The sequence below is a fragment of the Rattus norvegicus genome, chromosome X (genome assembly GCF_021556685.1).
Source record: "Rattus norvegicus strain SHRSP/BbbUtx chromosome X, alternate assembly SHRSP_T2T, whole genome shotgun sequence".
Lineage (NCBI taxonomy): Eukaryota > Metazoa > Chordata > Mammalia > Rodentia > Muridae > Rattus > Rattus norvegicus.
The window spans coordinates 27750675-27767803 of NC_141554.1; the positions used below are offsets into that span (position 1 = coordinate 27750675).

General features: G+C 37.2%; 1 protein-coding gene and 1 pseudogene across 26 annotated transcripts in view; one reads left to right on the forward strand and one right to left on the reverse strand.

The window, feature by feature from the left end:
- Positions 1-17129, forward strand: part of Phf8 (PHD finger protein 8) — a 98810-nt gene that overhangs the window by 38059 nt on the left and 43622 nt on the right. For 13 of the 26 annotated variants that reach the window (XM_087600112.1, XM_087600120.1, NM_001434157.1 and 10 more), the window contains 4 exon segments: positions 94-185; positions 2809-2898; positions 4804-5106; positions 5851-5954. In XM_087600112.1, the coding sequence (XP_087456238.1) occupies positions 94-185; positions 2809-2898; positions 4804-5106; positions 5851-5954 (589 nt within the window). 26 annotated transcript variants of the gene reach the window in all.
- LOC147998175 (U2 spliceosomal RNA) lies at positions 9911-10061 on the reverse strand (annotated as a pseudogene).

Below are 17129 nucleotides of genomic sequence, written 5' to 3' on the forward strand. Positions count from 1 at the left end.
CCAGAACCCTCAGCATTTTCTTTGCTTGTCTGACAAAAGTAACAAGTCCTTCATCCTTTGAATTGATATTCTTCTTCTTTGTGCCTGCTTTAGGCTTACGAGAGAACAGGAGACATCCTGCCTCCTACCTGGTCCATGGTGGTAAAGCTCTGAACTTGGCCTTTAGAGCCTGGACAAGGAAAGAAGTAAATACACTTATTTCTTTACCTACTTAGTAGTTCTTCCTTCCATAAAGATTATGGATAGATGTTTGGGGAGTCATAAAATCAAAGAGGCAAATAGCCTCCTGGATTAGAGTGGAAAACTAGGCTAGGAACCTTTATTTCAGATTTTAAGAAATAATACATATGCTTATTCTTTAGACTTAGAAATATATAGATGACTGTAAAGAAAATTTTCACCTGTAAATTTAACTGAGAGGAATTAGCATTGACATTTGGATATATTTCCTTTTGGTCCTTTATGTGTACATTATATTTTTCCTTTTTGTTTATGCATATGGGTGTTTTGCCAGAATGTAAGGGCAAGACATTCATGCAGTATCTAGAGAGATCAGAAGAGGGTGTCAGATTCCCTGAAACTGGAGTTGCAGACAGTTACGAGTTATCGTGTGGGTGTTAGGAATTAAACCTCTCTCCTTGAAGAACAGCTAGCACTCTTAACTGCTGAGGCATCTCCAGCCCCTTGTGTGTATTTTTTGAGGGCACTGCAGGTAAATTGGAGACCTGCATATATATGCTTTACATCTTGTATCTCTGGGCTCCTGCATGCACATTTAGAAACATAATTGGTATTGCAGTATTTGTTTAATTTTGTATCTCACTAGATTTGCTTAATTTTCTTGTATTAAGTTCCCCTTACATACCTAGTTGCTACATACATGCTATTCTTTTTCAGGAATCACCTAATAATTTGTTTATAGTAGCTTTTTAGTTGTTTCTTTATTTGAAGGGCTGTAGGTAGAGCAAATCATACAGTAATTATCCATAAGCATATGTCTTTGTTCCTTATCTCTTGTTTATTCCTTCAGGATAGATTCCTGAAAGATCAATTACTGGATCAAAGTATATGGAAAAAAATGTAAGGTTCTTAATGCCTGCTGCCAAAATTACTTTTTAAAATTTCCAATATTCATCTATCCAACTGAGTGTAAAACAACCATGAAAGATAATTATTATCTTTCTTAAGCTCTCTGTGTACTGATTTGGAAAGATCTCCAGAATTTGTCAAATGAAGGTACAGAATATTCTATAGAAGCAACCATATATGTAAAAGGGGAAGAAACAAGAATTGTGTTTATATATGTTCATATTCACCTGAAGACATAATCTGCAAGGATATAGAAGCTAATGAAAAATAGTTACCAGTGGAGGAAAGTAGAATGATAGGGATGCCTTTTAATATATCTTTTTAATTATTTAATTTTGAGCCATGTAAATATATTTATTTCCAAATGTTCATTTAAGAAATTCAACCTTAAGAAATGGAAAAATAACAATGAATTCCCTTTATTTTGGTTGAATACTCTGGGTCATGGGGATGGCCCTAAGGTGTGGTTAATATAACCGGGACTACATTGGGGAAAAGTGATTTCTTCTTTGTTGTCAGCAGGTATCAATTGCAGATAACTTATAATAGCTAGAGGTAGGAGTCCATGTTGATTCCCCCACCCCTGGGGTGTGTGTGTGTTTCTCTTTCTTAGTTTTGTTTGTTTTAAAGAGAAAAATAGAACAAGTTGGGTAGGTAGGATTTGGGAAGAATGATGGTGGAGGGGGGTGTGCGTGATCAAAATATAGTATATGAAATTTTTTTCAGAGACTTAAAAATAGAATAAATAAGACAGTCTCAGGTTTCAGATTCTCTACAGTCTTTCTTCCATCCTTATAATCACCTAAAGGGATAGTTTCAGACCTTGTAGATGGTTTAACCTGTACATCAATCTCTTCATTTTGTGTTGCCAACATTCTCCTAATATTTTACAACTTCATTTTTCGGGATTTCCTTTGTTCCCTGATCTCACAGACACCTGGCCTTTAGCCTGTAGTTCTGGTTTTCAATCTTCTCCATCCTGGCTATCTTTAGTGTTATTTCTGATCCTTACTGTGAATTATACTTCAGACTGACTCTTCCAGGAACACCAAAAGAAAGTGTGTAGTTTTTAAGCACTCATACCCTGAGTCAATATGGAACCAGAATACCAGGAATAGCTCCAAACAGCATGGCCAAATGGAGCTAGAGGAGAGCAGGACATCTATAAAGGAACACAGGCTTGTGGAAGAAGTCTTCTTTGAAGTACAGATGAATTGCATGGGAAGCATTTGCTTCCTTCCCTGCAGTGGCCCTCCTAGACTAGAAGGGCAGAACCATTAAAGTTATCAAACTTTATTTGGATAAGTGGGTGGGGGGAGGAATGGAAAGATTGATAAGAATCAAGGACCTTCCTCATTCATTCATTCATTCATTCATTCATTCATTCAAATAGATGTTCTTAAAGCATTCTACATATTTGGCCAGTCCATTTTATCTGTTTTTCTTTTGTAGTTCATGCTATTAGTGTCTCAACAAATAGTTGATTAGCAAAATTTCAAAAAAATTTTCTCCTTGTTATATAGGACTTATATTTTTAAGTTCTATATTTAGGTCTATAATCCTCTTTGTGTATTTCAAAAAATGTATTAAAGTTTTTGGTTTTGTTTTACCTATGGACAATCTAATTGGTTCCCTATCAGTTATTAAAAAACTATCCTTTATTGCTTGTCCCAGGTATATTTGCAAGAATTCAGTTGTCTCACGCTTCTTATTTGACAGGCTCTGCCAGACCATGAGGATGAGATCCCAGAGACAGTGCGGACTGTACAGCTCATTAAAGATCTGGCTAGGGAGATCCGCCTGGTCGAAGTAAGAAACATGGAAGGAGGGAAGGCATTTGGGAAGGGCTGGAGACTCAAATGGCAGGTCAGGACTTTGTAGTTGGCATAACACCTAGGGAAGGAATGGGAAAAGTCTATCAAGGGCCATATTCATTCATTTAGTCATTCATTCAAATAATTATGTGCTCTGAGGACATGCTACACACTGGGCTAGGTTCTTGGGATACATGAATGATATAGTGCCTGCCATATAGTGCCTGCCCATATACTCACAGACATAGTTAACCTCTATGAAAGGGTTTCCTTATCTCTAAAAAGAGATTAATGATAATCTACTCAAAGTTGTTAAGAACCTTAGGTAATGTAAATTGAAAATTGAGTATAGTTCTTGGCATGCAGTTGGCACTTAATAAATTCTAATGATAGATTATAGTAATAGTTGTAGTTCTTACTTTTAATACTTGGACTTAATCTCTGAATTCTACAAAATAGCAAACTCAGGTTGAAGATGATTACAAAGGCATGTTTCAACAGGTGGCATACACCATGAGGCAGGAGGTGTAGTAGTAAGAAACTCAAGAGAAGCCTGGGTTCTGGTTCCTGCTCTTTACCTTGAAAGCCTTTCAGAGTCCCAGTTTCCTGATCTATAAAATGAGGAATAACTTTACCAACCTTTCAAATCTTTGGTAGAATTGAGAGGTAATATAGAGCCCCTCGCACAGTGCCTGGCAGAGTAAGTACTCAATAAATGTGAGTCATTGTTATTAATAGACTTTTTAGCAAAGAGAAAACTCAGTGTGGGCTGGTGAAATAGCAAAGGTGCCAGAGAAAAATTGGACTTGATGTTTAAGCTGTCTTAGGAGCTGTACAAATCTATTTAGTGCCTGAGAGATATCTGCGTGTTTGTCTTTCCCTCCCTTCCCTATTCCTCTGTGTCTGTATTTCCCTCCCTATTTCTCCTCTCCCTTCTTTCTTTTCTTTCTTTCTTTCATTGTATATGTATGTGTGTATGCACATATACGTATCCTTGCTACAGGGTGGTTTGCTTCTAAAATTTGGACTTCTGGCCTCACTGCTTACAGCATGTTTCACTATCTACACTGTAGTCTACAGTGTTTACATCCTACCCCATTTTCCTCCATTTCACCCACTAATACCTTTTAGGAGTCAAATGACTATTTGATTTCAAGTTCTTAAATAACCCAGTTTTATACAAACAGAACTTTGGGCTGGAGAGAAGAAAACTCATGAGATAGAACATGACTTGTTCATTGACTTTCAAACATTTTAAAGCAATGGAATACTTTATTTTCAAATAACATTTTATATGAAAAAGTTTATATAACAAATCAAAGTATAGCTGCTTTGAATTGGATGAAGGACAGAGACCTAAAGCTCCCCTTGTTCCTCTCATCTGCCTTCCACATACCATCCATCTCCAAGATTTCTCCCATGAAGCTCAAAGAAACCACAGAACATCTTTTTTTCTTGACTTTTGATTTTACAGCTGACCAAACAAGTTCTAGAGCGTGTTCCACTAGAAAACTTTCCCTAGGTCAGAGAGATAGCTGGTAGCAAAATTAAGACTAGAAACTTTCTTCAAAAGTTCTACAGTCCAGAGTTTCAACCACACAGATAAGTACTTGATTATTTTTTATTTTGTGTTAGCTAATCTTGGAGACTTTTCCCTCCAGTTTTGACAGTAATGATTTTCTTTGCTCGTCTTCTCTTTACTTGTCAACCACTGGGTAAAGAAATGCCACCCAATAAATGTATGATGGCTCACTGTACAGAAACCAGGGGTGTGCATATGTGGAACACGTATATACGCCACTTCTATGGCAATACCATTAATGCTGGGAACAGACCTCTGCTCTTAGCATAGAGAGACTTGAGTAAGCTCTAACCCCCTCGTGTACTAATACTCTTGTAGGACATCTTCCAACAGAACGTTGGGAAGACGAGCAATATCTTTGGGCTGCAGAGGATCTTCCCAGCTGGTTCCATCCCCTTAACCAGGCCAGCCCATTCCACTTCAGTATCCATGTCCAAGCTGTCACTGCCCTCCAAAAATGGTTCAAAGAAGAAAGGCCTGAAGCCCAAGGATATCTTCAAGAAGGCAGAACGAAAGGGCAAGCAGAGTTCAGCCTTGGGGCCTGCTGGCCAGTTGAGCTATAATCTCATGGACCCATACAGTCATCAGGCACTGAAGACAGGCCCTTCCCAGAAAGCAAAGGTGGGTGCTGACCCATGGGTTCAGCCCAACCCTTTTGGGTCCCTTGGAAGAGCAGTATTAAAAAAAAAAAAAAAACAGGCTATCCTGTTCCATCTCTTAGGGCCCCTGGTGTTTGGCTACCAGTTCCACTCATTTAATAGACATTTATTGAGACATTTTCTGTGTTGGGCACTGTGATAGGTGCTGTGAATGGAACTCAAGAGGCTGAGAGGCTAGAAAGGAAGATAGGCATAAAAACAAATGAGTGATATGAAGTGCAGATGCCAACCCATGATCAAGGGTATATGTGGGGTTTTGAGGCACAGAAAGTGGTTGATGCTATCTAGATAGGGCTCAGGAGCTCTTTGCCAGGTACATGACACTTGAATTGAATCTTGATATACTGAGGTGGGAATGAGATTTGAGAATGTTTTCTGTCAGGTTAGAATCTTGAACAAACAAGTCCTTGTCTCCTCTCTCAGGCTTCACCTTGTCTGAGTATTGTGTTGGCCTATCTGGGTATCTAATAATGGTGCCCTCTTCCCTATTTAGGGAACATGTTTCATGAGCTATGATTTCTCTGAGCCAGGCATATATTCTCAACCTCCTACTCCTATAATTGTTGGAGGTGGGGGTTGGGTACAGGCATATCATAAGGCCCATGTCAGAGGGTTGACAGTTTAGTAGTAAAACCAAAAGAAACTGGCCATTTTGATTTACCCGAGAGCCTCAGACTGGTGACAACTGAGCCTCCTCCTTCTACAGCTCAACATTGGTGGTGCCTGCTTGAATGACTCAGATGATGACTCAGCAGACATGGACGTTGATGGCAGTGAGAACCCCCTGGCCCTGTTGATGGCTAATGGCAGGTAAGATGGGTAAAAGAAGCACAGAGGTAACTAAGATTACCAGTGACAAAATGATCTGGGGGTTGAAACATAGGTGAGAGAAGGGCAGTATTTAGACTAATATCCAAATGTTAATAGATATTTACTTTGTTTAGAAGTTATGGTGGATAGGGGAGAGGTCTGGAGTCTAACTAGTAATTTTGAAAATGATGTTGTATAGGTTCAAGAATTTTAGCAAGTTATTATGATAGAACTACTAGTAGAAATAATGTTAGTAAATGTACAGGTAAAGACCACAGTGTTTTGAGTTGACAGATGGCTCAGCTATTAAAAGCACTTACTGCTTTCACAGAGAACCCCAGTTTTCAGTGCTCACATACAGTGGTTCAAAGTCAGCCATAACTCTAGTTCCAGGGAATCAGATACCCTCTTCATGGGCACTAGGCTCACGTGTGATGCACATACATACATTCAGACCAAATATTCAATTATTTTATATTGTATATAAAATAAAAATAAACCTTTAACAAAAGAAAATAGGGAATTTTAGTTAAGTTTTATTCACTATTATGTATAGAGGAGTGGGGATCATGGGCAATACCAGAGTGCCACAGAATGGGTGTGATGGTTAGAGGACAACTTTTGGGAATTCATTCTTTCTTTCTGATATGGGTTCCAAGAGGCAAACTCACTTAAGCTTTGCATGCCTAGTGCTTTTATGTCATCTGCTAGTAAAAAATATGCATTTAAAGTATGGTTTTATAATTAAATGCATAGGAATTTCAGTTTACAGATTGTATATTGTATACACTATTGTACGAATGTGTAAGGAGAAATGTTCAGTGCATACTGCGTCATTGTAATGATATGTGCTTGGAATTAGTTTAAATGTTTGCCAACACAGGTTAAGTAAATTATAGCATATCTTTTTTTTTCTTTTTTCTTTTTTTTGGAGCTGGGGACCGAACCCAGGGCCTTGCGCTTGCTAGGCAAGCACTCTACCACTGAGCTAAATCCCCAACCCCTATTATAGCATATCTTTAGAAAGGAGTCCAAGTATTAGAGAATCTAAAAGAACAGAGCAGTTTAGTATCTATTAGCACAGAAAGATGTCATTTTTATCCTATTGACATGGGTGTCTCACTATGTCACTCAGGTTGGTCTTAAATTTCTGACCTCAAGTAATGCTCCAGGCTCTCAAATAGTTGCCACTATAGACATTCCGTGTTTCAAGGTATATTTAAAAGGTTTTTTAAATTCATGCCAGGGATTCAATTTAAGGGTTTGTATATACTAGGCAGTCATTTTGCTATTGAACTACATCCCCAGTCATCCCTCACACTTTTTTTTGAGATAAGGTCTACCTATGTACCTCAGGGTGACATTGAATTCACTTATGTAGGCTATATTCATCTTGAAATCATGATCCTCCTGCCTTTGTACCCTGATTGCTGGGATTGTAGGCATGTTCTACTACTATTTCTGGGTTGATATATTTATAAACGTGTGTGTGTGTGTGTGTGTGTGTGTGTGTGTGTGTGTGTGTGTGTGTGTGTGTGTGTGTGCATGTTTTAATAGCATAATTAATTTTTTTTACTTGTTTGGTTGTTCAAGACAGTGTTTCTTTTTGTAGCTTTGTCTGTCCTGGAACTTGCCCTGTATACCAGGCTGGCCTCAAACTGAAATCTCCCTGCCTCTGCCTTCCAAGTGCTGGGATTAAAGGCATGTGACACTACACCTGGCCTTAAGATTTACTTTTATTTTGTTTATGTTTTTACCTAAATGTATATATGTGTACCAGGTTCATGCAGTGCCCTATGAGACCAGAAGAGGGAGTTCTATTCCCTAGAACTTGCATTACAGACAGATGTGAGCCTCTACCAGGGTGCTAGGAATTGAATCTGGGACTTCTGGAAGAGCAACCAATTAATGCTCTTAACCATTGAGCCATCTCTAGCCCTAAGACATGTTTTTTAGTGAAACAAATCAGATTATAAATTAACATGCAATTGCATCTTTACTTTTAAAAAGGCATATATTGTGTGTGGGGGGGGTGTATGGGAAATAATATGTGTTTTTTATTTATGTTTTAAATTTTTAGAATATGCTTAAATTTCAGTTTATATGGTTTAAAATTCAAAAGGTTCAGTCTATGGTGATGGCTCAGTGGTTAAAGGCACTTATCACCAAGCCCGACAAGACCCTGTTCATCTCTCTGAAAGAAGAAAGCCAACTCCCTTGAGTCAGGCTCTGATTTCCATGTGTGTACTGTGACATGTATATATTCTGTCCATGAAAGAAATAAATGTAAAAAAAAAAAAGAAAATATGTGGTAGTGCATACAGTGAAAATTCCTATTTCCATCTCTTTTCCTTTGTTTTCTCCATGGACAACTATAATTTTTTAGTCAGCATGTAAGTAGCAGATTTCATTATGACATTTTCCTTTAAAATGTTTTTCGTTTAAAAATTTTTTCATACAATATATTTTGATCATGTTTTTCTTCCCACAAACTCTTCCCAGATCACCTCCCTGCGATTCAATTTCATGTGTACACGCATGTTCTGTCTGGTTTGCTTACATTTTTCTTTCTAAAAAGTAAAAGCTGAAAATCCTGAGGGAAAAATAACCAAGACAAAATAACAACAACAACAGCAGTAGCAGCAGAACAAAACAAAACAGCTTACCAAAAAATAACATGGAGTTTGTTGTTTTTAACCAACTACTCCTTGGCGTGAGTCCTACCTTGGAGTGTGTTTAACTTTCTATTGGAGAGATCTGATTTTTATTTTGCAAGCAAGTATCAGTTGCAAATAGCTTCTTGGTTAGGGGTTGGAAACTGTGTCCACTTCCTTGGGACCCCTGGAAACTGTGCCAGTCCTGTGGATGCTAGCAGTCTCTGAGTTCGTATGTGCATCAGTTCTGCTCTATCTGGAAGACACTGTTTTCTTGGAATCATCCATTGTCTTAGGCTCTAACAACCTTTCTCCTTTTCTGCGTAGATCCCTGAGGCTTTGAGGGTAGGGGTTTGATGAAGATACTCCATTTAGAACGGAGTGTTCCAAAGTTTCTTACTCTCTTTACATGATCAGTTATGCATGTTCATGTTAATTCTCATCTACTGAAAGAAGAAGTTTCTCTCATGTGGGTTGAGCTAGACACTGATAATGGGTATAGCAGTATGTCATTAGGGCTCATTTTATTGCTGTGTTCCTTTAGCAGAAGTCATTACGATATTGTATTTGTTTTATATTTACTTCCCCACTACCATCCTCTGTCCTCCTTAACCCCTGCCACTGACCTGCTCTTCACCAAAAATATTACCCCTTCTTCTTTTATATATGACATGTGTGTGCATATGTATAAATACATAAATATAAAGCTAGTTATAGATTTCTACATGAAAAATGTACTCATTTGTCTTTTTTTCCTTATTATCACTTTCATTCTACCTCTTTTTCTAGATCCCTTCTTTCTAGATTTAGGTCTATGTATTCAATCAAGTATGTATATTTATTACTTATGTTGTGCTTGTTATTCCAAACTTTTGACAGGACAGTGGTTATCTTTAGAAGGAGGATAAAGGAAAAGAGAGAACAAACATTATCTCCATGGAATTCTTTTAATGTTACATCAAGGTGTCACTCACTCTGTAGTCCAGACTGGCCTGGTTTTTGCTATGTTAGCTCAGGCTGGCTTTGAACCTGAGGTAATTCCCCTGACTTAGCCTCCATGATGTTGAGGTTACAAATGAGTACCAATGTACCTGGTTTAAAAATTATAAAAAGAATATACCTAAATATTGAGTAGTGAAAGTGTAAAATCCAATGCTAAACTACAAAGCTTTAGAATGGCCATTCTTAACTGTACAGATGTTCATTGAGATGTGTAGAACATGGATCTGGTTCATTTGAGTGTGTAGTCAAGTTATTTATAATTGTTAGCAAGTTACTTATAATTGTAAATAGCATTTTTCAGAAGAGTAAAGGAAAAGTTGTTAATAAAATCACTATCTTGGTAATCAGTCAGCCAGTCCTGAGTTTGAATCCCACTTCTAATATATATTGACTATGTGATGTGAAAAATTAATATTTACACTTGATCTTAGCCAAAAGGCCAAGAAGCGATGGAGAATTAATATTTCCAAAATCTTTTCTATAGACAAAATTTACTTTAGGATTTGGAGGTGATTAAATCAGCTAATGTGTTTACCATTCTTATAAGTCATGGTACATAGTGTTATGTGTTTTTAATAAATAGTAACCATACATTGATAAAGATGACAAAAAAAGATAATGATGTAATTATGGCCAAAGGCTAAGTATGTCACAGAGAAATTTTATGTATTTAGGGAATTAGAGGGAAGGAAAGGCAACCCAGAGTTATCATCTGGAGTCTTAGAACACTATCCAGCAGAATTCAAGAATGAAGTGCAGAGTGCAGGTAATGTAGGAATACAACAAGGACACCTAGTCTTTTGTACAAAAGCATTCTCTTCAGATCCTAAGGGAAAGTGTATTAGGTCCACCTGACAAGAAACTAAGGGAAAAGGCAGATTCTGAAAACAGCAGAGCTGCCCTTGGGATTTGAGGACCCAGTTGCTAGAGTAATATTGAAGAAAATGTTGACCTCTGCTGGTTTTCAGAGCTTCTGGGAGGTCTCCTGGGGAGGAGACAATTGTGAGTCCTAAATGATCAATTATAATGATGAGTCAGGTACATTATGAACAGATCTCTGTACCCCTTCCAGATTTCTTTTTCTATTACTATTAACCTGTTTCAGCTTCCAGAGGTATTTTTAAGTAAATTGAGAGGGTATAGAAATATTTATGGATGAAGTATATTTGGGCTTTTTCCAGTATGAATGTATTGCAGGAGTGAAGGGAACAAGATTGGCTCTGTCATATATCTAGAAATTTAGCTAGATGATAAATATGTGGCAGTTTATTATACATTTACATTTTTGTATGTGTTTAAATTTTCATAACTAAAAATTAAAAGATGAGGGTATAGGTACCTGTCATTAAATAGCTGCTATGTGTCAAACTATCTTAGCTGTTAACATGCATTACTAAATCCTCACAGCTCTCAAAGTTAATATAGTTATTCTCATGGTATACGTGTGAAAACTAACCAGACAGTTTAATTATACTCTTTGTCATCAATGGGCCTTTTCTGTGTAACAAACAGACTATATTAACATTCACTCCATGAGCTAGAAAACAGGTCAATCTAATACCTAATTTGCTGAAAGACATTTTGGCAAAATTGGTATTTGCTAAATATATGAATGTTCCTATTTTACTAGAAACATTCCTTTTTAAATATCTAAAATTGTTTACCATGTGTTAACAGGATAATCTAACAGGATCTGTTTTCCATCCCCTTTGTATATGAGTTACATATATTATATATATGCATATATTGTACAGAGAAACAAGACACACACACAGAGACACAGAGAGTAAGAGAGAGAGAGAGAATGGTGTGTGTGTGTGTGTGTGTGTGTGTGTGTGTGTGTGTGTGTGTGTTGGCTGGCCTAGAACTATTTATGGAGACCTGGCTAACCTTGAACTCACAAATATCTGCCTCCAGTTGATGGGATTAAAGGCGTGTGCTATCATGCCTTTAATCCCATGCTTCACATGCATATTTTTTGATTAACACATTTTTACATATTTAATATATAACATTAATATAAAATATATAATGTCAATATTGGATAGTTACTGGCTCAGTAATTCTTTTAAAAGTTTGAACTACTTTGAAATATATAAGGTATCATTGTTAATTATATTCATCCTGTTACACTAGAATAGCAGCACTTCATTGATGCAATGATAACACCTTGCTTATTGATTGACTTCTTTTCTCTTTCCTTTCTATTTTTCCCGTTCTCTGAACTAATATAAAAATAACTCTTAAAGATAATATTTATGGGCTGGAGAGATGGCTCAGCGGTTAAGAGCACTGACTGCTCTTCCAGAGGTCCTGAGTTCAAATCCCAGCAACCACATGGTGGCTCACGGCCATCTGTAAAGAGATCTGATGCCCTCTTCTGATGTGTCTGAAGACAGTTATAGTGTATTCACATACGTGAAATAAATAAATCTTTTTTAAAAATTAATATTTATTAGTAAGATTTCTTGAGGTATAATTTGCAGGCTATAAATTAACCTGTGCAAGTGTGTAATTAAGTGAATTTTATTAAGCTTATAGAATAGTCCAGGTATCATTATAGTTCAACTTTAGAACTTTTTTTACCCTTATTCCAGGTCAAATCTATCAATAATTACTAATATACTTATTGTCTCTATAGATTTTCTTTTTCTGGACATTTTATATTAATAGAATTAGTTAGGGGTTGGGGATTTAGCTCAGCGGTAGAGCGCTTGCCTAGCGAGCTCAAGGCCCTGGGTTCGGTCCCCAGCTCCGGAAAAAAAAAAAGAATTAGTTAGAGATAAGGTTTTTTTCTTTCTCTATTCTCTTCATAAATATATCTCAACCACAGTTTCCCCTCCTTCCTCTCCTCCCATTCACCTGCCCCGCCCAGATCCGTTTCATTCCTCCTTTTTTAAATCAAGTTACACAGATTAGGCACCTCCCTTCATATTAAGGCTGATAAAGCAACCCAGTAGGAGGAATAGGGTTCCAAAAGGAGGCACAAGAGTCAGAGACAGTCCCTCCTTTCTTCCTTCTACCGTTATAAGTTCTATAACAACACCAAGCTACATAACCATAACATAATATACAGAGGACCTGGTTCAGACCCATAAACGCTCCCTGATTGTTGGGTCAGTCTTTGTGAGCCCCTATGAACCCTGAGTAGTTGATTCTGTGGACTGTTTTCTTTGTGGTGTCCCTGACCCCTTTGGCTCCCTGAATTCTTCCACTGCCTTTTCTGCAAGATTCCCTGAGCTCCACCTACTGTTTAACTGCATCTGCTGCCAAAACTTGCTGGATGAAGCCTCCCTAATGATTATTTTAGGCCTCATTCTACAGCTATAACAGAATATCATTAGGAATCATTTCATTGACTTTTATTTTACTGCTAGTGTTTAGTTTTTTTAAATAATATTGTTTATTATCCTGAATTTAATACTGTTTACATTTATTAGTAATGCATGATGACTCCATGAATATTTATGCTACATTTATTAAAATTGAAGTTGATAACTATTTTTTCATTAATTACTTTAAACCCAGTAGCAGCTTCCCCTCCCTCCTTTCCTCCCAGTTACACCACTGCCCTTCCCTCCTCCCATCTCCCTTTTCCTTTCTCTTCAGAGAAGGGGAGGCCTCCCATGGTAGATATCAAGCTGCCTTGGTATGCACATTGCAGTAGAACTAGGTGCATCTTCTCCTATTGAGGCTAGACAAGGTAGTCCAGTTAGGGGAAATTGATCAAGTGGCAAGCAGTGTAGTCAGAGACAGCCCCTGCTTCTGCTGTTAGGGGACTCACATGAAAACTAAGATGCTTGTCTGTCACATCTGTGTAGGGGGCCTATGTCACATGCATGCTGTCTGGTTGGTGGTTCAGTCTCTATGAGCACCTATGGGACGAGATTAGTTGATTCTTTAGATTTTCTTGATGTCCTTGACCTCTCTGGCTGGTTCAATCCTTTGTCTCCATCTTCACAAGATTTCCTGAGCTCTACCCAATGTTTGGATGATGGGTGAAGGATGATAGTTATGATATGCTCCTGTCTGCAAGTATAGCAGAATACCATTAATACTGTAAGGAGTAGACTCTCATGGGTCTCAAGTTGGCTCAGTCATTGCTTGGCCATCCCTTCAATTTCTGCTCCAACTTTATCCATGCATATCTTGTAGGCAGGACAAATTGTGGGTCCAAAGTGTTGTGGCTAGGTTGATGTCTTCCTCCCTACACTGGAAGTCTTACCTGCTTATAGGAGGTGACCGTTTTATGTTTTATATCCCCTATTGCTAGGAGTCTTACCTAGGGTCACCCTCATAGACTCCTGTGAGTTTCCGTTGTCCTACCTTTTTACCCCACCACCAATCCCAGTTCTCTTTCCCAATTCTTTTCTCCCCCTATCTTCCCGAGATTTGAATCCTCCTGTTCCTTCTCCTACTCCGCCCCCCACCTCGTTTTATTTCTTTTCAGTGAGAATCTAACATCCTTCCTTGGGCACTCCTTGTTACTTAGCTATGTTTCGTCTGTAGATTCTAGCATGGTTATCTTGTATTTTATGGCTAGTCTAGTGTCTACTTATAAATAAGGACATATTATGAGTGTCTTTCTGGGTCTGGATTACCACTCAGGATGATATTTTCTAGTTCCATCTATTTGCCTGTGAATTTCATGTTGTCATTGTTTTTCTTTTCTTTTCTTTTTTTCGGAGCTGGGGACTGAACCCAGGGCCTTGCGCTTGCTAGGCAAGTGCTCTACCACTGAGCTAAATCCCCAACCCCTGTCATTGTTTTTAATAGCTGAGAAATACTCCATTGTTAAGTGTACCACATTTCCTTTATTCATTCTTCAGTTGAGGGATATCTAAGATTTTTTCAGTTTCTAACTATTAGGAATAAAGCTGCTATGAACATAGTTGAGCAAGTGTCCTTGTGGTATGGTGGAGCTTCTTTTGGTTATATATGCTTAGGAGTGCTATAGCTTGGTCTTGAGGTAGAACTATTCCTAGTTTTCTGAGAAACTGCCAAATTGATTTCCAAAGTGGTTGTACACTCCCACCAGCAGAGGAATAGTGTTCCCCTTGTTCCATATCCTTGACAGCATGAGCTGTCACTTGAGTTTTTGATCTTAGCCATTCTGATGGATATAAGATGGAATCTCAGAGTCATTTTGATTTGTATTTCCCTGATGGGTAAGGGCATTGAACCTTTTCTTTAAGTTATTCTTGCCCATTAGAGATTCCTGTGTTGAGAATTTTCTGTTTAGCTCTATATCCTGTTTTTTTATTGGGTTCTTTGGTTTGTTGATGTCTATATTTTTGAGTTCTTTATATATTCTGAATATTAGCCCTCTGTTGATTGTAGGATTGGTGAAGTTCTTTTCCCCTTCTGAAGGCTGCCATTTTGTTCCATTGCTGGTGTCTTGTACCTTACAGAAGCTTTTCAGTTTCATGAGGTATCATTTATTGTTGATCTTAGTGCCTAAGCTGTTGTTCTGTTCAGGAAATTGTCTCCTGTGCCAATGAGTTCAAGACTATTCCCCACTTTTCTTCTATCATGTTCAGTGTATCTGTTTTTAATCTTGTGGCCTTTCATTCACTTGAACTTTAGTTTTGTGCAGGATAATAGATAGGGGATCTATTTGCATTCTTCTACATACCAACATCCAGTTATACTAGCACCATTTGTTGAAGCACCATTTGTTCCATTTTATAATTTTGGCTTTTTATGTCAAAACTCAAGTGTCTGTGGCTATGTAGGTTCATTTTGGGGTCTTGAATTAGATTCCATTAATCAATATGTCTGTTTCTATATCAGTACCATGCAGGTTTTATTACTATTGCTCTGTAGTACAGTTTTTGAAGTCATGGATGGTGATTCCTCCCAAACTTCTTTTATTGTTCAGGATTATTTTTAGCTATTCTGGGATTTTTGTTTTTCCATATGAAGTTGAGAATTTCTCTTTTGAGATCTGTAAAGAAATGTGTTGGAACTTTGATAGGCATTACTTTGAATCTGTAGGTTGCTTTCGGCAAGATGGCCATTTTTACTCCATTAATCCTGTCAATCCATGAGCATCTTTCCATCTTCTGAGAGCTTCTTTGATTTCTTTCTTCAGAGACGTGAAATTTTTGTCATACTTCTTTGGTTAGAGTTACAGCAAGATATTTTATATTATTTGTGGCTATTATGAAGGGTATTGTTGCCATGATTCCTTTCTTAGACCCTTTATTGTTTATGTATAAGAGAGTTATTGATTTTTTTTTGGTTAATTTTGTATCCAGCCACTTTACTGAAGGTGTTTATCAGCTGTAGTTCTTTGGTGGAATTTTTGGGATCACTTACATATACTATCTATACTATCATCTCATCTGTAAATGGCGATACTTTGACTTCTTCTTTTCTAATTTGTATCTCCTTGATCCCCCTTAATTTTCTTATTGCTTTATCAAGAACTTCAGTCACTTTATTGAATAGATAAGGAGAGAGGCAGCCTTGTCTTCTCTCTGATTTCAGTGGAATTGTTTTAAGTTTCTCTCCTTTAATTTGATGTTGGCTATTGGCTTATCTTATATTGCCTTTATTATGTTTAAATATATGCCTTGTATTTTTGATCTCTCCAAGACATTTATGATGAGGGGATGTTAGAATTTGTTAAAGATTTTTCAGCATCTAATGAGATGATCATGTGATTTTTTTTTTCCTTTCAGTTTGTTTATATGGTGGATGCATTGATGGATTTTTGTATATTGAACCATTCCTGCATCCCTGAGATAAAGCCTACGTGATCATGGTGGATGATATTTTTGATGTATTCTTGGCTTTAGTTTGCGAGTATTTTATTGAATATTTTTGCATTAATGTTCATAAGGGAAATTGGTCTGAAATTCTTTGTTGAGTCTTTGTGTGGTTTAGGTTTCAGGGTGACTGTGGCCTCATAAAATGAGTTTGGTAATGCTCCTTCTGTTTTTATTTTGCGAAATAATTTGAGGAGTATTGTCATTAACATATCTTTGAAAGTTTGGTCTAATTCTGCACTAAAGCCATCTTACCCTGGCCTTTTTTTTTTTTTTTGGTTGGGAAACTTTTAATGATTACTTCTGATTCCTTGGGGGGGGTTATAGGTCTATTTAAACTGTTTACCTGATCTTGATTTAACTTTGGTAAGTGATATCTATCAAGAAAATTGTCCATTTTTGATTCTCCAATTTTATAGAGTGTAGGTTTTTAAATAACATATTGATACTGAATTTCTTCAGTGTTTGTTGTTAATGTCCCCCTTTTCATTTCTGATTTTGTTAATTTGGATATTTCCCCTCTCCCTTAGAGTTAGTTTAGCTAAGGGTTTGTGTGTCTTACTTTTTCAAAGATTTTTTTCAAAGAACAGACTCTTGGTTTTTTTTCATCCTTTGTATTATTCTTAGTTTCTAATTGATTGATTTCAGATCTCAGTTTATTTCCTGATGTCTATTTATCTTGGGTATGTTTGCTTCTTTTTGTTCTAGAGCTTTCAGGTATTCTGTTAAGTTGCTAGTATGAGAAA